The sequence below is a fragment of the Camellia sinensis genome, chromosome 15, assembly GCF_055761805.1.
Source record: "Camellia sinensis isolate YWXY chromosome 15, ASM5576180v1, whole genome shotgun sequence".
In the NCBI taxonomy this organism is placed as follows: Eukaryota; Viridiplantae; Streptophyta; class Magnoliopsida; order Ericales; family Theaceae; genus Camellia; species Camellia sinensis.
Genome location: NC_138975.1, coordinates 117567041 through 117593075, shown reverse-complemented (window position 1 = coordinate 117593075; position 26035 = coordinate 117567041). Strand labels below are relative to the sequence as shown.

Genomic DNA, 26035 nt, shown 5'->3' with positions numbered 1-26035 from the left:
GTCGGGTAACTGTCTCCCTGCAATGACATTTCCACCTTGACCTAGCTTAGAGAAAAGGGACGTTAACCTTACACTTATACCTATTGCATATACGATACGCCTCTCAAGATATCATACCTACACCTGCAGCTCCTATGATGCAACCTTCCCAATGACCTAAATCATAATACACAGCTAGTAGGGCTGATATCACCCTCCTGTCGAGTTGAGGAGAACTCGCTATCTGTCTTGAGGTTGCTTGGGCTCCAATACTCCTAGAGTCTATATAATGGCATCATAAGAGCAACCACAATCATAACAAGAGCAACAAGAATCATACAACATATACAAAGTGTTCAAGATCTCTCACTGCCACCCCCTTCCTCTCTAAGCCTACCTTGGTCTTCTCCTCTTCGACCTCCGATGATCTCGGGCCATTTAAGTGCCCACCATCTTCCCAGAGGTCAATGACCGATCGCCTCTAACTTTTCTTACCCACAATCTGTAGTCATATATGTTAATGTATTTTATTATACATGATATGACATGAGACATGATACACAATGCACAAAAGTGATATAACAATACATGACATGTATTCAACAACACTTGACATGTATTCAACAACACTGGCGAAAAGAATTTTCCTCACTTGATTTTCATCTGAAGACTTATTCTGTAATTTGCGTCACATGATTTTCATCTAAAAACTTATTCTGTAATTTTATAGTCAAAAGCAAAATAGAAGAAACACATATGCTTGGAGGTTGATTTCATAATCTTCACATAGAAATTTAAGGAGATGCCAACAAAAGCATGAAATGATATAGAACATTTGTGATCCTAATTGAGATTACAAAACAGAAGAATGAAATGAAATTTTAAAAGTTTGCACAAGATTTTTCAAAGGATTGGAATATGAATAATCAGACCCTGACAGCTTTAAAGCTGTGTAGCATGGACTCTGGTAGATATATTGGATCTAACTGTCAAGCCTCTTCCAGAACCCCAGATCTTATGATGGGACTAGGCTCAAAATACATACAAGGGCTGGGTAGGGCTACAGGGAAACATCCTGAACATTCAAATGCCTTATATTTCATATAATACTGAAATGAAAATTGTTATCCCCTTTGAGGATACAACTGCATAATGAAATTTAGAAAGACATCGTTGAAAGAAAAAGTTCGTGAAAGTCTTTCCATGTGAGGCAAGAAAAACTTTTTCACTATCAAATTTGAGCTTGTCATTCTTCTTCCATCATAACATAAGTAGGATTTTGTTTGTTCACACATAACACTTTGTTATTGTCATGGGTAACATGACGACAGAAGTTTTCTACCTCCTACTACTGCAATAAATAAAGAAATTTCATAACTACACTTATCCCAGATATAACAGCTTTCCAGATCAAAGAAGAAGTTAACATGAAGTAGATAGTTGTGACTGCAAAAAAATCTGGTTTTGCTACAAAAAGAATTCCCCATTTATCATCAATCCTTCAAGCCAATATAAGAAAGAATAATGATAGCTACTTCTATTCGATGAAGAAAGGAAATTTGAAATAGTTCTTATACTATTCTAAGATTTATTGCTGGTTAAATGACAAGATTATTTGGGGATTTGTCAGGCTTTGATCCGAACAACCCGGTGCCAATCAAAAAAAAAAAAGACAAGATTATTCACAAAACTAGGAAATTATTCCGAAGGAAGCTTGTAAGAACATTTAAGACATTAATCTTTCCTTTCCTTTTTCTTTTTTTAAAAAAAGGAGGGGGGGGAAGCATTCCTATACGTTCTCCCAAAAAAGAAAAGAAAGAAAATACATGTACACATTCCACCAAAAGGAAGATTCCTCTGCTCGCCATGGCACAAATGTGAAAGCGGCATATGGCCAATAATTTAGGGCAGCTTGACACACGAATGGAGCTGCACGCTCCCCTGTTTCTGAGAAGAAAATGACTTTCACCTGTCATCCAGAATTGAAAAATCAATTAAGGATGATAACAGATATAAAAAATAAAAATAAAATAAAAAAACATGAATCTACCCATGGTATTGAAACCAAACAGTGCAAGAATGAGCATGGCAGTGTCATCAAAGAAGGAACACATGCCTCACATATCATCATGTTGTAAAGTATCAATTTGGATGGGTAGCACAGTCAGCTAAAATAAAATATATAACTTGGATTTCACGGAAAGAAATAAAAGAACTAAAGACATGATTACACGTATCATTTCTTCCTCTTATTTGTTTCAAGGGTCCATAAGAAGATTGCTAGATCATAATTTTTGGTCAAGTAGTAACTGTTAAATAGTTTTATTGGTGTGACAATAAATTATAATCAAAATTATCAAAGTGAAAAATAATACTAAATAGTACACAGTAAATAAAATAGACTGATTAGCAATATATGGGAACTGAAAATAATTTGTACCTCATGAGGACTGCTTTTTCCCACAAAACTTTGTAGCTGGAATAAATATAATTCCATATCAGTTCCAATAAAAAGGCCATTAAAAAACATGAAAGCAAGAGAAACATTATTTTCTCCAATACAAGCTGGTTTCAGTTAAAAGTACTATGCAAAATGATAAAGGAATATATGGGAACTGAAAATAATTTGTACCTCATGAGGACTGCTTTTTCCCACAAAACTTTGTAGCTGGAATAAATATATAATTCCATATCAGTTCCAATAAAAAGGCCATTAAAAAACATGAAAGCAAGAGAAACATTATTATCTCCAATGCAAGCTGGTTTCAGTTAAAAGTACTATGCAAAATGATAAAGGAATATCAAAAGTCATTAGTGATTTATGTCAGGCAAGCATGCAGCTTGACAATTGAGAAGTAGGAAGGACTAAACTAGGTAAAACTCTAATGTCAGCCATCATTCGCACAGAGATGCAGCCTTCACAGCTGAACAGATTTTCTCAAACTTGTCTGCCAACCTTTTACAATTGCCCCAATTAATGGCTTCGTGTGCATGGTAAATTCAGCATACATGAAAAAGAGGAGGATCAGTTACTCCTTTTTTCTTTTTCTTTTTTTCTCCTTGTACATTTGAGGAAAGGAGGGAATCAAACCATAACCTCCTAATGATGTAAACTGGTTCTCGCCACTGTCTAACTCCAGTGGTTAAAGATAAAATATGCTGTCCACCCCAAAGGGTTTGGCTTCAATACACTTGCTACCCTATGGTATTAATAATTACACTGGCTTCCTCTATTTGGGAAATCATGTAATAGATTTCCTCCTGTTGCTAACTGACCATTGGTGATAAAAATGAAATATGATGACATCATATTTTGAAATTTCGAAATGCCTACTCTACCCTTGATATAAATTATAACTAGCCCAAATGGTGACATGTGTCACTCTAAGCCAGATCATCTATCACCACCACTTCTCTCTCCACATATACATTAATTGGACACAGCAACCCGATTACCATTGTCAAAGGTGGAGGGCATGGGATTTATTATGGCTCATATTATGGTGGATCTATCAAAAATCAAAGAGAGAGATAAAAGATGGAGGGAAAGAGGCTGCTAGAGAAATATGGGTCTTGGACCTGTTGGTGGAAGTGAATCATCAAAGATGATTTTGTTCAGGTTTCATTTGGAGAAGAGGGTTGTGATGATTATGTTGAGAAAAAAAGGTTTTGGGTGCTAAATTGGAGGAAATAATAAGGGCTTTAATTCATAAAGTTTAAAGAATAAATTGACATCATGTTTTAATAGTGTTTCCAACAAAGTCTAACAAGGGTGGTCAATGTAGTTTTTATATGATAGGGTCAATGAGAGTATTATGGCCAAACCTTAGGAGTGGTCAGTGTAATTTAGCGATAAAAAATTCTTTTACCTTCTCTGTTTAAGTGAAAAGAACATGGTCAAATTGTTACCCATCTTACCCAAACCTCTATCAGTTTAATAGAGAGCATGAGTGAGACAAAAAGAAGGGTTTAGAAAAGAAAAAAAAAAATGCTGGAGTCCCCATCCAATAATGAACTTAGTCATGATTATGCAAATATTAAATTCAAGAGAATATTGCATGATATTGATCAAATGCTAATTATCAGAAAAGACTCCTAACTAAATAATGATTTCTTGTCTTATTGCTTTTTTAGTGCATCAATCTATGAAATTCCGCTCCAGCATTACAACGTAATGCAAGCCTAGTCAATCGTTCCCAACAAAAGTTCATTCCTTCTACCTTATTCTCCACAAATTAACTTCAAAATTCAAGATAATTATAATCTGTTACGGTCACAAACACTAGAACCATCCAACCTTATTGAACTCTAAACCCACAACCTTTCTTGGCCCTAAAACTACTAAAAATTCAAGTGTAGACAGCATCATCCAAGTTTCCTAAACTATCCTACGTCACAATTTAGTCATAACAAAATGTGTATATGGACCCAGGAAAGAGTGTATTTATTACCAATGAATCCTTTGAGTAGTATAGAATGCAAGGCAAACTTAGGATTGTGGTTGCAAACCAATTAGTAACAGCATCAACAGAAACTCCCTCATACCTGCATCAAACAATCAAAACGATGTTAAAATTTCCTTTAGAATCCATCAAGTAGAAAATTATAAGACAAATCCCATAATATATATATATATATGTATACATATATATATATATATATACAGAGAGAGAGAGAGAGATTGCATTGGGCATAAATAGAAATGTGCAAAGTTATAAAGCTTGTGTGTTGACTTTAAAACTCACAATGCAGCATGAGGGCAGCTTTCAAAATTTAAACCTCAGGCAGAAACTCACCTATATAGACAATTTGCAGTGTTACATCCAGAGGGAAATGCAATGAGTGAAGGCAAGCCTTTACATATCAAATGAAGTTAAAATAGGGGAAGAAGTCAAGTGCTTATAACAATAATAGTTGTTCTCTCAACTCTTTAACAAGCATAATCAAACAATATATATAAATGGCAAACAAGAAAATATAAAATAATTTATTCAATTGAAAGCATGACTAAATTCCAGAAAGTGATAGAAAGTTCTTAATAGGGAGAAAATCAAGTGACAATCATTTCAGTCATAAAATCCAGATCGATTGTCTACTAGGGGTGGGCATTGACTGGTTTGGGTCAGGCTTCAACTTTATAGCAAGAATAAATGCATTATCCCAAGGCCCGCCCAACCTCGGCCCTAATCTAACCATCCCAAATTCGGCCCTAAAAATACTTCTACATCCCAAGCCCGCACAATTAACTAGGTACATTCTTTGTGCAGTTCATTTATGTCAAGATGCAGTCCTATCTTTTTGCGGTTCCATTTGCAGTTTTTTAAAAATTTAGTCTGCAGTGCTTAATCATTCACATTGCATATAATTCATGTAAATTATATGAAAGAGAGCAAATATTTTATCCATAGCTTAGGAGATCAATATCTGTTTGGTGAGATTTTGTGCTATAAAATCCTAAAGATTGCTCAATGAACTATTTTGGAGGTGTATAGAGGCAAGAGTCCTAGTTTTTTTTAGTTTCTTGGTAATTATTCTAAAATTGAAATTTAAAAAATTTGACAAACTATTTACCATTTTGAAAGGAAGGCTACCCTGTAAATGTCTTCTCAGCAAGGTAAGTAGCAAGCTAAACTTCTCCAAGTTCAACCATTCCAGTATTTGCCATGCCATCCAATAGAGAAGCTAAACAAAGAAACGAAAACAAAAACCACTTCTATCAACAAGGTAATCTAGAAACATAAAACTTCATAGAGAAAATGAAATAGAACCAAGTTGATCAGTCCAACCAAGAAAAGGAAAAAGACAAAAGAGAAGAATAAAGAATGATACAAGAAAACAAATATTAGCCAAGGTAAGCAATTTGTTACTTTGATTCTTATAGCAGAACAACTCCTTTTTCAATGTTCACCGAGTACAAAAGATAAAATGCATATGCTTTTGCTTCCAGACTTGCATCAGGAAAAAAAAAATAGACAAGAACTGTGTTGGCATTCTTTTAAATCAATGGTCCAAAAAAAAAAAAAAAAAGGAGCCACAAGCCCTATGGTATGGTCCCCGTAGCACTTTACCCCTTATCTTTTAAAACTAGCCACAAGCCCCCCATGTGGTTGTGGATTAAATTGCAATACTAACTCTGTTAGCTTTAACGATAAAAAGACAATTATACCCTTGTTTTCTTCCTCTACTTCTCATTATTTGTGTAAGAATAAATGTAAAAATAAATAAATAAATAAATCAAAATTGCCTCAATTAAGAAACTTGATTTTTTTAACTTCTAACTTAATTTCTAAATTTGTAACCTAATTACTAATTTAATCACATCTTAAGTTGTAATATATTCATATACATATATATATATATATATATATTACCATTACCAAGCAAAACAGAGTTTGAAAAAAAAAAAAAAAATTGAAAGTGTAAACAAAAGAAGAAACATAATAAACAAATGGCTAAACAATAGAAGAACTGTAGAACCATGGGAGGGTTGGTGAATCTCAGACAAACGCTGAGATTTGTCATTACAGTTTCAAAAAAAGGGACCGAAATCAAACTCGATATCATATTATTTCTTCATCACAGAAACAAGATTACATATTACCCAAGTCTCTGTGTATATATAGTGCGTATATATATGAACTATTTAATAAGCTAAGAATGAGTTTTGTCGTTCGGTTTGCAGGAATCGCAGATTCTGCCAATTGCATTGCAGTGACAGGGGAGTTTGTATAGTGGTTGAGGGGAGGGAGACGGTGGCTGGGCGGCAGGGAGGGAGGTGGTATCTAGAAGGTGGGGAGGATGGTAGGGGAAAATGGGAGGGTGTAGGGGTGGCTGGGAGGTGGAAGAGTAAGGAAGGGGTGGCTGGCATGGTGGAGGAGGTGATGGTAGGTTTAGATTTAGGTTTTTTTTTTTTTTTTTTTTGAAAAAAATGGTGAAAGGGGCGATTTTGTCTTTTTACCTTAAAAAATTGACTTTATTTAATTATTTTTCTTCCCAACTCTCTCAAAATGCATGTGTAGTATAATTTATAGTAGTTTTAGTTTTAGACAGAAAATGTAACGGGAGCAATTTAATCCAAAATCACATGAGGGTTATGAAGCACGGGTACTCCAAAAATAGTGCCATACACGCACTGGGTACTTACCGGGTGCGGGTACGCGTACCGGTACGGCTGCACGCGTACCGGGTACGGAAAAAAGTAGTCGGGTACGGCATGGGTATGCCTTTGGTGCGTTTTGGGCACGGCGGGGGCAGAAATCCAATTTTCTGAAAAATTGAGAGGTACCGGAGCAATATTAAGAAAAATTAAAAAAGAAAAAAGAAAATGTGTATACGGATTTGCCCTAATCTCATCGAAGCAAAGAGGCGACTTCGACCATCACCCTCGTCTTCGACTTTGACCCAGAGATCGACTTCGACTTTGACCCACGGCGTCGGGTACGACTTCTTCGCCTTCAGAGAGGTATCATCTCTTCATCTTTATTTTTTTGTTTTTTTTCTTGTTTCTTCTTTCTTCTTCAAAGAGGTATAATCTAATGTTGGTGTAGAACCAAAAAAAAATTAGAGAGGTATAGAACCAAGTTATTCAATCATATTTAGAACAAAAAAAAAAAATTAGATCAAAAAAAATTAATAAATTAGAACACAAACATATTAATAAAAAATTAGAACCAAGTTAATAAATTAGAACACAAATATATTAATAAAAAATTAATAAATTAATAAATTAGAACCAAGTTATTCCTTTGCTTGGATTATGGACTGCATTGGTGTTGGTTATGTTGAATTCAAATATATTAATATTTTTGTCTTTTAGTTTTATAGTTCTCTTTTTAGTTTTGATATTTAACTTCAATTTGTAGGTTGGATCTTTTAACCATAATTATAAAAAATAAAAAAATATCGGCGTACCGCAGCCATACCCGCTATGAAGCACGGGTGCGGATACGAGTACGGTACGGGTACGCCGATACGGCAAAATCCCAAAAAAGTAGGGTACGGGTACGGCTGCTGTACGCCGATATTTTTTTTTTTTTTTTTTTTATAATTATGGTTAAAAGATTCAACCTACAAATTGAAGTTAAATAAAAAAATAACTAATAATAATATTAATAACCTACAAACCTACATTTTCATCTCTAACTTTTTATTATTAATAACTAATAATAATATTTATGATTATTACCATTTATGATTATTAGCATTTTCATCTCTAATATTTATTAGCATTTTCAGTATTAATAACTAAAGAAGAAACAAGAAAAAAAAATAATAAATAAAGATGAAGTAATTTTTTATTATTAATAACTAATAATAATATTTACGATTATTACCATTTATGATTATTTATTAGCATTTTCAGTATTAATAACTAAAGAAGAAACAAGAAAAATAAATAAATAAATACAGATGAAGAGATATACCTGCGTCGAAGTCGAGGGTCGAGGGTCGAAGTCGAAGTCGAAGACGAGGGTCGAATCTCTGGGTCGAAGTCGAAGACGATGACGATCTCTGGTGTTTCGAAGTCGATCTCTGGTGTTTCGAAGTCGATCGATCTCTGCTGTTTCGAAGTCGCAGACGAGGGTGAGTGAGGGTCGAAGTCGATCTCTGCTGTTTCGAAGTCGCAGACGAGGGTGAGGGTCGAAGATGAGGGTGAGGGTCGATCTCTGTTTAGAAGTCACAGAAGAGGGAGATGGAGATGGTCGAAGTCGTCTCTTTTTGCTTCGATGAGATTAAGGCAACAAAAGTGATGAGATTAGGGCAGTATACACATTTTTTCCTTTTTTTTTTTTTAAATTTTTCTTAATATTGCTCCGATACCCCTCAATTTTTCAGAAAATTTGGTTTCTGCCCCCGCTGTACCCAAAACGCACCAAAGGCGTACTCCTGCCGTACCCGAGCCGTACCCAACTGAGGCAGAAGTACCCGACTAGTTTTTCCCGTACCCGGTACCCGTGCAGCCGTACCGGTACACGTACCCGCACCCGGTAAGTACCCGGTGCGTGTACGGCACTATTTTTGGAGTACCCGTGCTTCATAGCGTACCCGTACTCTACTTTTTTGGGGTTTTGCCGTATCGGCGTACCCGAACCGTACTCGTACCCGCACCCATGCTTCTTAGCATGAGGGTTAATTGGCTATTTTCAAAAGACAGAGCTATGCTATTGGACCAAACCACAAACCACAGGGAGGTAAAATGGATTTTGCCCCTTTTTTTATTTAAATATGTTGATCTCATTTTATGCTTTCTAATCACAATGCTAACTTTCAATCTATAACATGAAGAAACAGTAAAAGTCTAGAACCATAGGGTTTGGAAATTTCATGACTTATATTGTAGCAAGGGTGAAGAATCCAATATCCATAGAGGGGTTTGGAAAGGGAAAACTCATACAAGCCTCAAGCACTTGACAATTTCAAAGAGGCATCAAAGAGTCAAGGAAGGATGAATGAACTCAAGTCATAGACAAGAAGGATGTCCAAGTGACACAAGAAGACCAAAATGTCTTAAATAGAACCACCTAGGGTAAAGACTTGACTTTGGAAGACATTTATGCAGGTCCCGGTCAAGATTGGTGACCATTTTGGTAAATTAAGTATGACCTCCTAGCCATCCAAAACCATAACTTAGGATCTAGGCTTCTTTTTTTTTTTTTTTTTTAATCGGCCATAACGTTGGTCCTAGTTTAAAATTTTAAATCCTTGAGTACTGACCAATTTCAAATGAAACTAGATTTACAGAATTTCAATTTGAGCACAATTTTCACCCAAAACAGAGTTAAAATGAGAGTTAATGATCTTTTGAAGTTAGCCCTGTGTTGCGGGTGGAAGAAATCAAAGAGACTTGAATGATCAACTATTTTGGCTGGCCAAACTGGGTGCAGTTTGAAAAAAATAAACTAGCCATTATCTAGCAGTTGGAACACACGCATTATACATAAGTTTCTTTCATTTTAAACCCAGAACTTGATGATTTGAGACCCAATATTACCTATATACATTAGAGAACATATCTTGAGAGATTTGGGAGAGCCTAGAAAGAGTATGCATCATACGCTAACTATCAACAACTGGCCCAAGCTTGAGAATCTTGAAAAGCAAACTTTGGACAACTTTTGGGCTTCAATTTAAGGTATAAATTCTTCCTATTAGTGTATTGTTGAGGTACCTTTACCACCCATTGATATGTATTTTGTAAATTGCAAAGGTTGGGGCAAGACTTGGAAAACTCTTAGTGTTGGTGCCTGTTTGACTCTGATAGTTTGTGGTAGTAGGCTACCCATTGTGAGTTGTACAATGTGAAAGAGGTTGTGGGGGAGCCTACAAACCCATTGTGAGTGAAGGACTGTGGTTGAGATTGCAGCTGATCCTAGAAACTCGTTGAATTCTGAATTGAGGAAGAGGCTAAGGGTGACCTTGTAAAACCCAGTGTGGTGGGTTCTAGGTGAGCCCTTGAGTGAAAACCTAGAGACTTCAAGTAGTGGGTTTTAGGTGAGCCTTTTGTGTGAAACCTAGAAAAAATAGTAGTGTTGTTCTTCAAGACAAAATATTAGGTAGCTTAGTAGCATGTAGGTTAGCCTAGGAGAAACCTTCATCAAATGCAAATGTAATACATGAATAGGAGACAATAGGTAGATTAGTGGGTTTTAGGTTAGACTAGGAGAAACATTCCTCAAATCCTAGAGATTGTCTTTGTGAGGAGAATTTAGGTGGGTACTGGCATGCCCATTGCAAGTCACCAGTTGTTTGGATGATTCATGGATACTTCAACCGAGAAGGTAAATAAAACTTGAACCTTTGATAGATATTTTCTATCACATTGAATCACTTACTAAGTTTTAAACATACCGAATGGCTAGAAAAATTGAGATTGGTCATTGAGGACTGGTGAAGAAAAAAACAAAAGAATTGTCCTATTCACCCCCTTCTAGGACATTTTCATAAACACATAACAAGACACAATGACGTGCCAATTCAGGTTGGTTTCCATGGCAATGGACTTTTGCATGAACCTTAAAAAAATTCAAAACTTCTAGTTTCAAGGTGGACCAATTATGATATGCATTGAGTTTTATTAAGAATTTTACTTGCCTTATTTCATGTTATGTTTGTTGTGCCAAACACCATAACATGAAATAATCTCCCATCCTCCAGTTATATCCTTCTAGAAAATCAAATCGTAGTATTAGGATCAAGTTTGTAAAAAGCGGCCGCAACCGTTACGTAACGCCGTTACGTAACGGTTTTGGTAGTTACCGCCACCCATTACGGCCGCTTTTGCACTGTGATTGAGATTCATAGGTGTGTCGGCCGTAGCGGCTGCCGTAGTGGTCGTAACGGTGCCGTAACAACCGTAACGGCCTGTTATGCACCGTTACGTAACGGTTCCAAACTGTTTCCTTCGAAAAAACACACAAAAAAAAGCTGAAAATGGGGAAAGAGAGATAGAAAGAAGAGAGAATATAAAGAGAGAAAATGGAGGAGCAAGAGATAGAGAGAAAGAAGAGGGAAGATGAAGAACATGTTATTGATTTGTTGAAGCTGTAAGATCTATGTTATTCTATTCCGCTGCTATCACTCAACCATTTTGTTTGTGTGTGTCGATCTATATATTGTTTGAAAATAATAATAATAATAAGTGTGGTTATTTTCTATTTGGCTTGGTTAAAATATGTGTATATATATATTAGACTCTTATTTATTCTCTTATTTTTGTCATTGGTCAAATTGTGCGAAAAATAAAAAAATTCACGGTTCCGATTACCGCAACCGTTACACTACGGCCTTTACACCCCGCAACCGCAACCGCAACCGCAACCGCGCCACCGCCACCGTTACGGCGACCACAACCGCTTTTCAGAACCTTGATTAGGATTGAAATAGAGCAACTTGTTTATTCTTTCCCAATTATAGGAAAAAGCCAAATGATGCCAAGGAATTCTTTCATATCTTCTCTCTTATATGTTGTAGAGTAGCTAGCAAAAATGTGTATGGATGTTGGATTGAACATTAATAATTGATATGATGTCATACAAGAACCATGGACAAATGGTGACAAGGGCATCCATATAAAAGGGCACTACTTTAGTAGCATTCAACTCCTTGGTTGATACGTGGGACACTATTTAAAGTACCACCTTAGGTTTCCCCCGCCCCCCTCTAAAACACAACTCAATTCAATTTATCCCACTCAACAAAGCCTTGTGCCGTTTGTCTCGAGTGGGCATGAAAGTTCTACCTATCCATTCCACTCTTTCAAGGGCTATAACTTTGGTTAAACCACCAACCCACACTTTAAGGTTATGATATTATCAAAATCAACAAATATCATGTCAATATCCTCATTAGACAGACTACATCAAACATACTTTCTTTAATCCTCCATATATAATGAATAAATATTCGCTATAAAATGAGTCAATAAAATATGATGACAGCTACAAATCGAGAAAGAAAATAAATAAGCTCCAACTACAAAATTGAACAACTTGAAGAAAGTTAAAAAAAAAAAGGAAAGAAAGATGTTAAAGAGCAACAAGTGGTTCAACTATATACCATCACATAGTAACTCAATTATCTCAATTATCCATAGACATACAATATATAGGCTCCGTTTGGTAAGACTTTCTAACTATGATTTGAGAATATGAATTGTATTTTGAGTTTGTGTTTTGAAATTATTATTTGAGTGTAGAAAATTTGTTTGGTTATGATTTTTGAATAGAGTGTTGAATTGAGTTTTGAATTGAGTGTGGAATTGAGTTTTGAAAGTTTGATTTGACATGTGAAGTAAGAAAATTTGTTTGGTTATGAGATTTGGAAAGAGTTTTCAAAACTTAATTCAAATTGTTATAACTCATAACAAAACACACTACTTTCACACTATTGAAAATTCTGATCAACACTCATAACCAAACTCTTTTTAAAATTCAATTAAAAAAAATTATTATTAACAGAAAATAACATTAATCAATTTTTTAATTGAAATACTACAAAGGAAATAATTTTTTTTCAAAATAAATATTCAAAAAATTTAAATAATAAATATTTAAATAATTTAAATAATCTAAAAATTTAAATCGTAAAAATTTAAATAATTTAAATATTCAAAAAATTTAAATAATTTTAAATTTAAAAACAACTCTACACTCAAATCGTAACCAAACACATAAAACAAAACTCAATTAAGAAATTATTTTTAAAACTCATAACCAAACACATAACTCGAAACTCCATACTACTTTCACAACTTTACACTCAAATCGTAACCAAATACATAACAAAAAAATTAAAATATTTAAAAATATTTTTATAAAATAGAGTTTGAATTTATTTTTATAAAATATTTTAAAATTTTAAAAATTAAAATCGTAATATTTAAAAATATTCAAAAAATTAAAAAAATCGTAACATATTTAAATATTAAAATATTTAAAATCTTAACATAATTAAAATATTTAAATATTTAAAAAATGTGTGTTTGGTAACGTTTACGTTGTCAGTTTATATTTACAAAAATTTTATAAACTGGTTTTTGTTTATTTTTTGTTTAGTTTTAGAAAAACATAAACTACAAACGCGTTTGGTAATTGACAAAATGTTTAAAAAAATTTAAAAATATAAAAAAGAGTAAGAAATGGCAAGTGGCGGCGGAAGACGGTGGTGGAAAGTGGTGACGGTAGATGGTGGGTAGCTGGTGGTGGTAGGTAGGTGGTGGTGGTGGTGGTGGGTGGGTGGGTGACGGGTGGTGGGTGGTAGTGAGTGGGTGGTGGTGGTGGCGGGTGGTGGGTGGTGGTGGCAGGTGGGTGGCGAATAGCGGGTGGTGGTGATGGGTGACGGTGGCGGGTGGTAGCAAGTGGGTGGTGGTGGCAGGTGGGTGGCGGATGGCGGGTGGTGGTGGGTAGTGATGGTAGGTGAGTGGATGACGGTGGCGGGTGGTGGGTGGTAACGAGTGGGTGGTGGCGGCAGGTGGGTGGCAGGTGATGGTGGCGGTGGGTGGGTGAGTGACGATGGCTGGTGGTCGGTGGTAGCTAGTGGGTGGTGGTGGTGGTGGTGAGTAGTGGGCGGTGGTGGTAGGTGGGTGGCGGGTGGGTGGTGGGTGATGGTGGTGGTGGTGGTGGTGGTGGTGGGTGGCAGCGGCAGGTGGGTGGCAGCTGGTGGTGGTGGTAGGTGGGTAGGTGATGATGGCTGGTGATCGGTGGTAGCTAGTGGGTGGTGGTGGCAGGTGGGTGGTGGGTGATGGTGGTGGTGGTGGTGGTGGTGGTGGTGGTGGTGGTGGTGGTTGGCAGGTGGTGGATGGTGGTGGCAGGTGGGTGGTAAGTGGTGGTGGCAAGTAGGTAGCGGGTAGTGGTGACGGGCGGTGGATGGTAGTGGCGGGTGGCGGGTGGTGGGTGGTGGCAGGTGGATGGCAGGTGGGTGGTGGTAGAGGAAGACGGTGGTGGAAAATGGTAGCAGGTGGTGGCTAGTGTTGGGTGATAAAAAAAAAAAAAACAGAAAACTCAAAATAGAAACACATTTTTTGTGTTTTCATTTTTTAGCCAAATTTATAAACTGAGACCACTAATTTATAAATCAAAAATTTTACCAAACAAGTTTTTATTTGAGTTTTTAAAATTTTTGTAAATATAAACAGAAAACTGAAAACGTAAGTGTTACCAAACGGCAAAAATATTGATTTGAATTGAGTTTTGAAAAGAGTTTTGAAAAGTAATGATTATGTTTTGAATTGGGTTTTGAGAAATCGGTGTAGAATTATGATTTGAAAGCTTAAAACAAACACCACACTCAAATCAATGGGTGGAACTATAATTTGAGAGGCTTACCAAACGGAATAATAGTGTGACAGTGTCTCATTAGATATTCTGATTGATATGTGCGATGACAAAATTGAGACATCCATTTCCCTAGTATTTTTACTATTATTGACATACTTCAATGATTATCAAAAGGCTACCAACATATGATGTCAAAATCATTGGTTAATGGTTATATATATTCTGTTTGGGTGTCATATGCCATGTTCTCAAAGGCTGATTAGCGCTCATGTCAATGTTAAATGTACATTAAAGTATAAATTATCATCAATATAACGTACAAATTGTGTTTCATTTGGGAGACATTAAATTTAAATAACTGTACTCTTAGGAAAATTATGACAAAATCACCTCCATTTGGGTCTGTGGTGGGTTTAGGGCTGGAATGTGTTTTAGTGTTAGGGTTCTAAAAAGACAAAAAGATAACTTCTAGGGTTTGTAGAATGAAAAAGAAAAAAAAAACTAAATTTGTTGAATTTCAAAAACAACAGTTTGCTGGATTTTCAAAAAAGATTCTATTTGACAGTAATTTAGTGGCTAAAATGAAGGACCTGGGGAGAGGCCATTGAGGGCCAATAAGACGAGGAAGGGGAAGGGTTAAGGTTGATTTAGGCTGAAACAGAAATAAAAAGTTAATTTTTCTAGGGCTTTGAACAGTAGTACGAGATCAGTGTTTACAGATGCTTTTGAATATTAGTAATTTTCTGGATCAATGCTACATTGCCGTGATTTTTTGGTTTGGAAATTTTGAAAGCTATCCTGGAGTGATGTTGATTCAGTGCTGATGGAGAACATTTAGATGCTTTCAGAGTTAATTTTAGTCCAACTGTAACTTAAATTTTAAGGTTGGAAAGAATATACGCAAAGGAGGAACTGGAATACTTGCTCCCATTTCTCTTGTCTTATCCAACATAAAGTGAACACAAATGAAATGTTTCAAATAATTAAAATGATAGAATACAATATCATTTAATCCATATTCCAAAAATCCCAAGTCTTCCCACTTTACATCCATATCTAAAAACCTTATGCTGGCCACATACTCGAATGCAAGAAGACCAATAAGGATGAATGAGATTCAATGAATTATCAGATTTTGCATGCAGATAGACCTATTCTGTTACAAAAGTAAATAAACTAATTAGGTAAATAGGTTTACTCAGCCTTGTGTCGGAGAAACATGTCCTGACTATGAGAAAAAATAAGTTTTTTAGTTTGTTATTTCACAAAATTGTAATCAAATCATTTCACTTAAGTTTCATTTAAATACAACTCGTGCCTAACGACTTAGTTTACTTTGAAAGTAAAATCTTTAATTGGGTTTTGTACCCCATATCTTTTTCAATGAACTAAGTTTCCTATAATGAGCAGCACAAGCTATGGAAAAGAGATTCATTTTATACAAATATAGGTTCCATATCTTTATCATGGACATATTAAGTACAACGAAGGAAAGAAGGCAAGCAAAGAACATATCAAAAAAGAAAAAATATAGTAATAAAAGAGGGCAAGCAGGCAGATATAACACGAGTAAACAGCATCATCAACAACAAATATATGCAACAAGTAATATCAGAAATCCATACCAATTTTCTTCCAGTTATTAGAAAAATGGGCAGAGCAGTTACTCCCAAATGAAAATACCTGAACCAAGTTTTGATAAACAACAATAAACACCTATAAAAGATCTCTTTCCAGTACACTAATATTAGAATAACCATGACAACAATAGGAATGACAAAGACAAGATCAAGAGTTCATAATATTTACAGCAGCCTTCTATGATTATTTTGTATAGCTGGTATTTCACACATTTTCAACATTTGACTACAAACTCAATTGTTGCTTATTAAGAAAAAAATTCCAACATATGAATAATGTATCTAAGTTTTTATATCAGCATGAAGAGTCTTTCCATCCACACCGACATTAACATTGAAACCCTAGATTAAAGAAAAAGGTTTAAATTTCAAGGATTTTCTTTTTCACTGTTATTTATTTTTCAGATTTTGGTTTTCTGGGATATTTCAAGTTAAGATATTTGTTACATATTACATGAAATATCATTTGTACAAAATGAACAAAAACAACACAGCCAATCCTTTGTACATAGATTCTAAGCTTCATGTACTAGTGTCGAGTGCAAGTATGTGTCTAAGCATCAATTCATCTAATTCCCAAGTCCTAGGTCATCAAGCATGTTACATATAGATTTCTAGTACTATTTATAATTTCACAAGCTAAAATGGTATTTCAAGTGATATTAAGTGTTATACTTCACTCACTTTGAATAAAATATGTAACAGAATTGATGTAATAACGGAGTTTTATGTATAATTAAAGTTAAATAACTTTACATGCTTGCTAGGTGAATGTCCAACTAAAAATGTTAATTATTTAGAGAGTCCATGTAACATTGGTCCACTAAGTACTTGCTCTTTTGCTAATAGCCAAGATATATCAAGTCACTGTACCTATTGAGAATACCTGAATTAGCAATGCCTTTGAATTTTCAAACTTAGACAGAAAGTTCCCAGAGGTGATGACCTCAAAATCATGATCCCCTGGATCTGATTTAACAAGAAAAGAAAATAAAAGAAAGAGATGATATCATATTAGAGTTGTATTTCCCACAACAAGAAACATATAGCACATGTTTCCAAATAAAAATCTTTGGTACAAAAGCAAATAGTCTAGAATGGAACAACTCAACTAACCAAAGGAAGCAGACTCCAGCAATGGAAGGTCAATTTCAGAAAAAATTGTCCCAGCATGTCACTCCTTGATGCTATCAACAGCATGCTACAGTCAACAAATCAATGTCACGCATCAAAAGATTATTAGTAAAGTCTAATGAGCAAAGAAAAATAGTAAAGGTTCAAACAAGCACCATAGGCTTCATATTGATAGGTTGATAGTTAAAAACTCACAATGAGCTCGTCAATACCAAATATGTTGTAATTCCTCTTCCATAAAGGATTTGTCAGCAGCTCAAAAGCATATCGAATCTGGAAATCAGACCACATAACTTAAATATTTACAATACTGGAAGTACTCAAGTTAACCAAAGTAGGATTTGATATTGGTGCCAACAAAACCACATAATTTCTAGACAAACCAAACCAAACCAAACTAATCCAATCAAGTGGTGTTGGCAACATGAATTCTTTTTCGTCATTCTACTTTGTCAAGGGCTATATGCTCAATTAACTTAAATTAAATAAATACATATCATTTTTTACTATAGCATCCCATATCAATTTAGGTTTGGGGCTCTCCCTAACATTTCTATTTATGCTGATCATATCACTATTTGTTACTATTGCATCTAGACACTTCATTGTACATGATCAAACCATCTTAGCATATTCTCTTTCAACTCATCTTAGATCGGTGTTACTCCAGTCATGTCACGAATATATTCAATTTCTAATTGTGTATTTCCTAGTCTTACTACACGTTCTTCTACGTATATCTCTATCTCAGCTACACTCATTTTATAAACAAGATTAAATTCCTTATAACTTAACCGTGATGGATGGACTTTACGGGTAGGCATTCAATAGTTGACATGTCAAACCCATTTTGTTTTTTTACTTATTTTCAATTTCTCCTCTGGTTTTTGTCTTCTCTCTCCCAGATTTCTTACTCAGTTCTTTCAAAACATCTTATTGATAATATGATCTACATACACACATAAAAATCTGACTGATAATCTACAATGTTCAGACTATATTATTTATCTGATGCAACTAACGAAGGGGGAATATAATCTTAAGAATACTTTATGAGCAAGAATACAGAAGCTATGATATCATGGAGATCAAAATTACAAAGGATTGCAAAAAAATAAAAATAAAAATAAATAAATAAATTTTTTGCAGTTGATAATGATGCAAATCCTCATCCTTCCATGAGTTTGTAATTGCAGAATCTTGTAGATCTTATCATAAATTCCATCTTCCATAAAATAATACAATAATTTCAAAACAAAACCCAAAATCTTGTAGAGCTTATCATAAATTCCATCGTCCATGAAATAATTACAATAATTTCAAGACAAAACCCAAAACCAAATCAGTTTTTCTAGATTGGAACTCAAGAGCTCCGTTTCTAGCTTGAACATGCGTGGCTTTTCATTCCTCCAGTCACCAGATCTGACTTCCATACAGCCTTGATCGACAGCTTCTTCATCAACACATCACTACCAATGATCAGGATTCTTCGTTTTGATTGCTTGGTTTGTACCATTGTATAGAGAGGGAATGAAGAAAAAGCATCGAGAGAAAGAACGAGAGAGAAGAGAAAACCAGAGTGGTGGACATCTGTTCAATGGCCAACATAGCATCTGTTGAGTGGCCGCCCGTAAACTAGGTGGTTTACGGCTAAGCCGTGTAGAATTCGTTCTCTTTATAAATATGTTGTTTTAGTTGCCCAACATTCTATCTTGTAAAGTATCACTAACCTCATAGTGCTACGAAATTTCCATTTCAATTTTGTTAATATTCATCGATCACATAATATGTCAGTAGCACTTCTATACTTGAGCCAACCTACTTTTATTTTATGGATCACATTATCTCTAACCTCTCCATCCTAATTAATAATCAAACCTAGGTTAAAAAAATGTCCACTCTTTGTAATTTGCTAATTTTTAATTCTCATTTCATTATTTCTTCTACTATCGATACTAAAGTTACATTCCAAATATTCATTTTTAGCTCCCACTAATTTAAACCCTTTTCACTTGAGTGTTTCTTTCCAAGGTTCTATTCTAGTGTTAATTTCTCCCTTAATTTCATCCACTAGAACAAATATCATCTACGAACAACATACATCATGGGACATCATACTTAATGTATACAAGACATCATGCTAACTAAATATATATAGTTAATTCATCCATAACAAAGGCAAATAGATAAGAGCTCAAAGTTGACCCTTGATGTAATCCTCTAGTAATTGGAAATTTACTAATTTCCCCTCCATGTAATTATAGTCACAACCTCATCATATATGTCCATTATCGCATCAATAAATCCCTTGGCCACACTCTTTTTCTCTAACACCCACTATATCACATCATTAGGCACCCTATCGTAAGGTTTTCTTAATATATAAATATCATATGAACAGAGATGACTTCCACGTTGAGTAACTCTTTCGAACTGGGCATGGTGTCACATCAGTGTTTTGTGACAGAAAGTACACATGACAATTAAAACTTCATAAAGCATTAGATTTATAGATCAAACACCATTATAATAAAAAATAAATAAATAAAACCTTATATTTCAGAAAACAAAATTTTCAAATATTTTGAAGAAGCAACCAAAAAAAAATTTAAATGTAGAATTTGATCAAATTTTCAAAATGACTCATAAACAAGCCACAGATTGTATAAGTAAGAGAACTTTTATAATTTGACTGATTAAGCATTGGGATATCTTGTAACCATAAGGAAATTTATCAAAGGAGATCCTTTCGCCTTGAATAATTTCATTGTCATAACAGATTCCAGTAGTAACAAAGGGGAAATTTATTCTTAATTTCAAGAAGCAATATCAAGTGCAATGCAAAGCATCTGTACAAATTATCACATGGCTCAACTCAATAAAATATTATGCTTCCATGATCTTATTTCATGAATATTTCATCTGGGACAGGGTCCAAAGTTAAATCAAAATAAACTAACATGTTTTTTCCAGTCCTTTCTTTGTATTCCCTTCATTAGGCAACACCTTCAAGACATTGCTCTCTCTAGTTGGCACAATTACTGGCCTTTGTTTCACATGATCAGCCAATCTAAGTCTCTCATCCTGTACCAATTGATCCTACCACTACCTTCCAGTTCTATACTTCTGCTGTATTACTACTCATCCATCTTGGAAAATTTATTCCAATAATGTCATCGTGAAAAAATTTTGTTTCTCAACTTCCAATAAATAATGTGGTCAAATTGGAGAAGCATAACAACAGGAAAACATATATACAATACAACGATATTTCACACGACATAAAAATATATAACAATATTACAGGATGTTCAAAACCCACCCCCCACACGAGACATATACACATATATATACATGAACATACACATGACACTGCTTTTGTAAAGCAAATGGAGACTTACAAACCTTGATAAACTCAGTTATAGGAGGAACTTCTGTGCCCGAATTCCTGAATCAATGCATTTGTTAGTTTAATATAAAAATATTTGGTATAACACCAATTAGAGAGAAAAAAAAGTACCATGTATACAGTTAGCTACATATTTTATTAACATCTTCTAGAAAAGATCAGCATCAACTAAGCAAGAAAAGTTACTGTGGTTAATTCACAACAATGCATAATCATGTCAACTAATATAATGACACAAAGTGATATAAACACACATATTGCAGCAGAAAAATAAATTAAAAACAAACAAACAAACAAAGTGGAACCTTGAGTATATGACAATTATTAAGCAAATTAGTCTGTTTTCTATATTGGTAGTGAATCAGTGATCATAGACATCCATTATTAAACTAATGCTTCAACTTTTAAAGAGCACAACTTTAACCATCACCAAACTTCAGAACCTGCAAACAACGAAATTGATGCTTACAAGATTTAACTTCTAAATATTTCCACAAGTCAATTCTCCTTCTGAATGAGAGAAATATAACCAGTTCAAAGCTTAAATATAGTTATTCACCCAAAAAAACGGCTTAAATATAGTGGTCATTATTGTTAAGAGTTGAGAAATAAGACTGGTCACAAAAATAGTTGAAAGGAAGTGGAAATGATGTAGCTCTTATTCACGAAGACAAAAATAGTTGAAAGGAAGTGGAAATGATGTAGCTCTTATTCACGAAGACAAGAATGCTATGCTCAATTTTAGCAAGTTAAGTAGCCGTAGGGCTGAGGAAAGTATGTTAAGCAGAACTTTATAATTCAGTAGTTGAATTTAGGGGACCAGAATAGTGTTTTTTACTTTGAAGCTATAAATCAGAGAAGAGATAGCCATAGGAAAGTGGGAATAACAAAGTAGGATGGTTCCGTCATACTGATCCAAATGAAGTAAAGACATTGTCTCATTTTTTGATAAACTTTTAGGTGGCATAAAAAACTATATCAAGAAGCAACTTACTGAATGTCGGAAATGTGAGTTACTCAGGTTATGTTGCTCCTGCAGAGATGAAGCACTATGTTCTCACTGAAAGATGAAAAAGCTCCAACAGCTGATAGATGCAATGCTATGTTCTTTAAAAAAGCTTGGTCCATTATAGGTGATGATGTGATTGCTTGGATATCTTTTTTCTTCAGTTCTGGTGCTTGCTGAGAGAAGTTCAATCTATAGTGATTAATTGGATCGGCAAGCTGCCTAATCCTTCAAATCTAAGTGATAGGCCTATCTCTTATTGTAATATCATTTATAAGTGCGTTGCTAAAATTGTAGCAGATAGACTTAAATCCTTCATTTGTGTCACATTGTCAAACTGCCCATTATGGAGGATGGAGAGGATTGCTGATAATGTGCTGCTTTCTCAGGAAATATCATCACAGTGCTAATGGCAGGAAATGTGCTTTGAAGGTGGACTTAAGAAAAGCCTATGATTCAGTAAGTTGGCATTCCAAGCTCCAGACACTTGATGGACGGGGTTTCCTAAAAAGTTTATAAGTTGGGTTAAGACATGTATTACTTCTCCCAGCTTTTTAATTAATGGCAATGATAATGAACTAAAGGAATATTTCCCAAGTGCCAAAGGCCTTAAACAAGGGTACCCATGTCACCCTACTTGTTTCTTTTCTTCTAATTGCCTGAAAAAATACACTCCAATTATATTTGATTCAAGTATGCGCAAAGAGGTTCATTCATGTTTCCTCTATTATTTTAGGCAATTGCTAGAAAGGCCAAGTGCAGATTCTATCAAATTGACAGATTAAAAGAGAGATTCTCGCTTACTTCTTCCCTTGCAGTAAAGACCCCAAACAAGATTGTATGGATATTTAGTGTTCAAGTTGTTTGGAGGATTTTCACATGTTAAGGTTCTAGGGTAGATTAGAATAAGCTTGTGTGGTCTCACAAGTCTATTCCCACCATTCTTTTGTTATTATAGTGAAATAAACATGGGTCAAGCCAGTCCAACCCAACGGTTCCACAATTATATTTTACTTTTTCTTTAACAATAAATATACACACCTTTTAGGCTTTAAAATAAAGAGTTTTCACTTTCTCTTTCTTCATATTCTACTCTATTTTGAGTTCATAGGTCCATCTTTTGAATGTCAAGTTGATTGAGAATATATTATATAAACATTGCACTGCCATTTACATAAATATATTTCATTATGAGCCTGTTTGATTCTAGTATTAGAGCGTTTGGATGACATAAATGGTGGCCGGCTTAGTAATACGTAGGATTTCTAATCCCACTAAATCATGGGATATTCAATACCATATGGAAGTAGGCATTATTATTAATAATCCACTAAGGACTTGTTTGATTAGTAAGGATTAATAGCGAGGGTATTAACAATCCATGAGATTAGTGTAGGATTAGTTATCCGACTGGATTGCTGAAATACATAATTTCCTCTTATCCAAGTTTATTTTGCAATAGATATAAAAATTTATAATCCCAATTATATGTAAAAGTTGTAAGATTAAAAAAAATTATCAATTATGTTGGATAGAATAACTATTGGAATCTAATCCGAATAATAAAATTTGCAACCAAGCAATGGAATGTGAGTCCTATGAATTAATAATCTCAATCTTATTGTATAGTATGCCTAATTAAACAAGCCTTAATTGAGTTGAACAGTCAATCCAATGGTTAATCCCATGGATTATTAATCCCATCCCGTCAATATTACTCCAACCAATCAAACAAGCCCTACCAATATCGTATACCATTGTATACCATAGTAAAGCCACTCCATGAAATGTATGCCTTCAAAATATTAGAAAGAACACAATATAAAAAATTGATTAATAAAAATGACGTAAAGCTATGACGCACAGACACCTCTCCGAAGGTCACATACAGGTGTTTGACACATGTCGGACACGGACACTAACACGCGTTGGACACATGTCAGACATGCTAGAAAGAGTTGAACACATTGGAACACTTTGGACACGCCGCGGACACATTGGGACAAACAAGGGACACATTGAGGATACCTACGGGCACTCTAGGGACACATTAGGGACACACTAAGTACTATTTTTTTCTTTTTAAATTAAAATATTTAATTTTTTTACTAAAATAGCATATGATAAATTTGATAAAATTAAATATTTAACATAAAATATATATTACATATTTAAAAATATATATATAATAAAATAATATGTTTTAAACGTATCCCAACACATCGTGTCCTATATTTTTAAAAAATTTATCTATCTGCGTCACCACCGTGTCTTGTCACGTGTTCGTAATTTTAGAGGTAAAGACACAAAGTTAACCTCCCAATTTAGTATCTCACAAGTCACAAATAAAACTGTCAAGGGTTAAAACAGAATATAAGATTTTAGAGAGGCTAGACTGCTTAGTATCACACTTCACTATGTATGCATATATAGATTGAAAACTTGATGTACTAAAGGATGATATTTTAGAGAGTGAAGAGCATTATTACCACTTGGATGATAACTTCTCGTAGGCTTCAGTGACTTGTTCCATGGAACTATACCTCTTGATCCCCAAAACTGAAATTACAAAAATTGATTGTTATGAAAAGTAGGTAGTGAAGAAAGGGAGAGAAGAGAAAGTTTGATAGTGGGTGAGTGAGTGTGACCATCGTAGTGAGAAGGAGGGTAGGAACGAGGAAGGATCAGGAGCTGATAGAACATGGATGATGCGAAGAGAATCAGAGGAAACCAGTATGCTTTCAGCACAGACACCAGTGACGATTTCGCCGTTGGAATCTCCGGAGAAACCCTCGTTGCCAGACTGGTTTTTGAGAGAGAGAGAGAGAGAGAGAGAGAGAGAATGAGGGGTCTTCAGGATCACGATCGTTCTAGTTCCGGGCCTTTTTTTGTAATATATAACAAATCAGGGTTCTAAAAAGATTCTAAAAATTGGACTTACCCGTTTGGCCCAAGCCCAAGAAAATAATATATAAATAAATAAATGATAAATTAAGGTATATATAAATAAATAAATGATAAATTAAGGTGAGTTTGAGAAAATTGAGTTTTTTGTTTTTTTGTTTTTTAATGAATTTTTTTAATATTTTAGGTAAATTTTTTATTTTTTAGATATTCCTAATTTAAAATATGCTTAAAAAGTATAATGTTTATGAAAAAAAATTTAAAGATTCACTAAATAAAAAATATGAAAATTTAATATATTTTTGTATTTTTGTATTTAATGAATTTTTTTTTTTAAATGTACAATTTTTTTACTTTTTAATGCATTAAGATTATGTGGATCAAAAAAAAAAATGATTAAAATATTGTAAAAATTATTTAAAATATAAAAATACGAATTGAAATTTCAAAAAATTATTTTTGAAAACTCAAAACCAAATAAGGTGATTTTTTTAATTCGAATTGGGGATAAGTATTATACAATGAATTTAAATGCTTATAAATTCTATACCCTTTTTTAATATTGATTTATTAGAATGAAATGCATTGGACTAGAATAGGGAGAGTAGTGAATGATCATTTAAGGTGATTTATGATTTTATTTATAATGTATTTTTTGTTATTTTTTAATTAATCAAATATGGTAATAGATTTTTTAATGAAATAATTATTTCATTCTAGTGAACTAAATACCACCTAAGTTTTAAAATGTTTATTTTGCCTCAACACTTTTTGAAGATGTTGATAGGTAAAAAATAAAAATTAAAAAACTTATACAGAAATAAGTTTGATTAATAGAATTGGATTGTAAGTCTCTTTAAAATAAATAACACGAATCATTTCATGTTAATTTAAAAATATTTTATAACTTATAGGTGAAGGATGATTTCGGATGATTTATGATTTCATTTATAATATAATTTTATTATTTTTTTAATTAATCAAATATGGAAATAGATTTTTTAATGAAATGATCATTTTAGCATAGTGAATCAAACATCACCTAAGTTTTAAAATGTTTATGTTGCCTCAACACTTTTTTTAAGTTATAGATAGGTTAAAAAAATATTTAAAAAAAAAAAGACTTATACGTAAATAAGGGTGATTAAGGGTATTGCGTGGTAAGTCTCCTTAAAATAAATAACACAAC

The 26035-nt window shown here is 34.0% G+C and overlaps 1 protein-coding gene across 8 annotated transcripts in view; it reads right to left on the bottom strand.

Annotated features, from left to right (window-relative positions):
- LOC114264327 (uncharacterized) overlaps positions 1 to 24833 on the bottom strand; it is a 35392-nt gene extending 10559 nt beyond the window's left edge. For 3 of the 8 annotated variants that reach the window (XM_082910076.1, XM_082910080.1, XM_082910073.1), the window contains exons 1-13: positions 24591 to 24833; positions 24432 to 24501; positions 20933 to 20975; positions 17723 to 17800; positions 17510 to 17594; positions 17280 to 17362; positions 16379 to 16436; positions 5571 to 5661; positions 4776 to 4833; positions 4431 to 4524; positions 2612 to 2647; positions 2420 to 2455; positions 1806 to 1948 (exon numbers count right to left, since the gene is read on the bottom strand). In XM_082910076.1, coding sequence (XP_082766202.1) covers positions 1806 to 1948; positions 2420 to 2455; positions 2612 to 2647; positions 4431 to 4524; positions 4776 to 4833; positions 5571 to 5649 — 446 coding nt within the window. In that variant the 5' untranslated portion in view covers positions 5650 to 5661; positions 16379 to 16436; positions 17280 to 17362; ... (3 more) ...; positions 24432 to 24501; positions 24591 to 24833. Of the gene's footprint in view, positions 1 to 1805; positions 1949 to 2419; positions 2456 to 2611; positions 2648 to 4430; positions 4525 to 4775; positions 4834 to 5550; positions 5662 to 8402; positions 12936 to 16378; positions 16437 to 17279; positions 17363 to 17509; positions 17595 to 17722; positions 17801 to 20932; positions 20976 to 21930; positions 23045 to 24431; positions 24502 to 24590 lie in introns of those variants that run through there. The other 5 variants (XM_082910077.1, XM_082910074.1, XM_082910078.1 and 2 more) reach the window with 5 other exon arrangements.
- Between the last annotated feature and the right edge of the window lie 1202 nt (positions 24834 to 26035).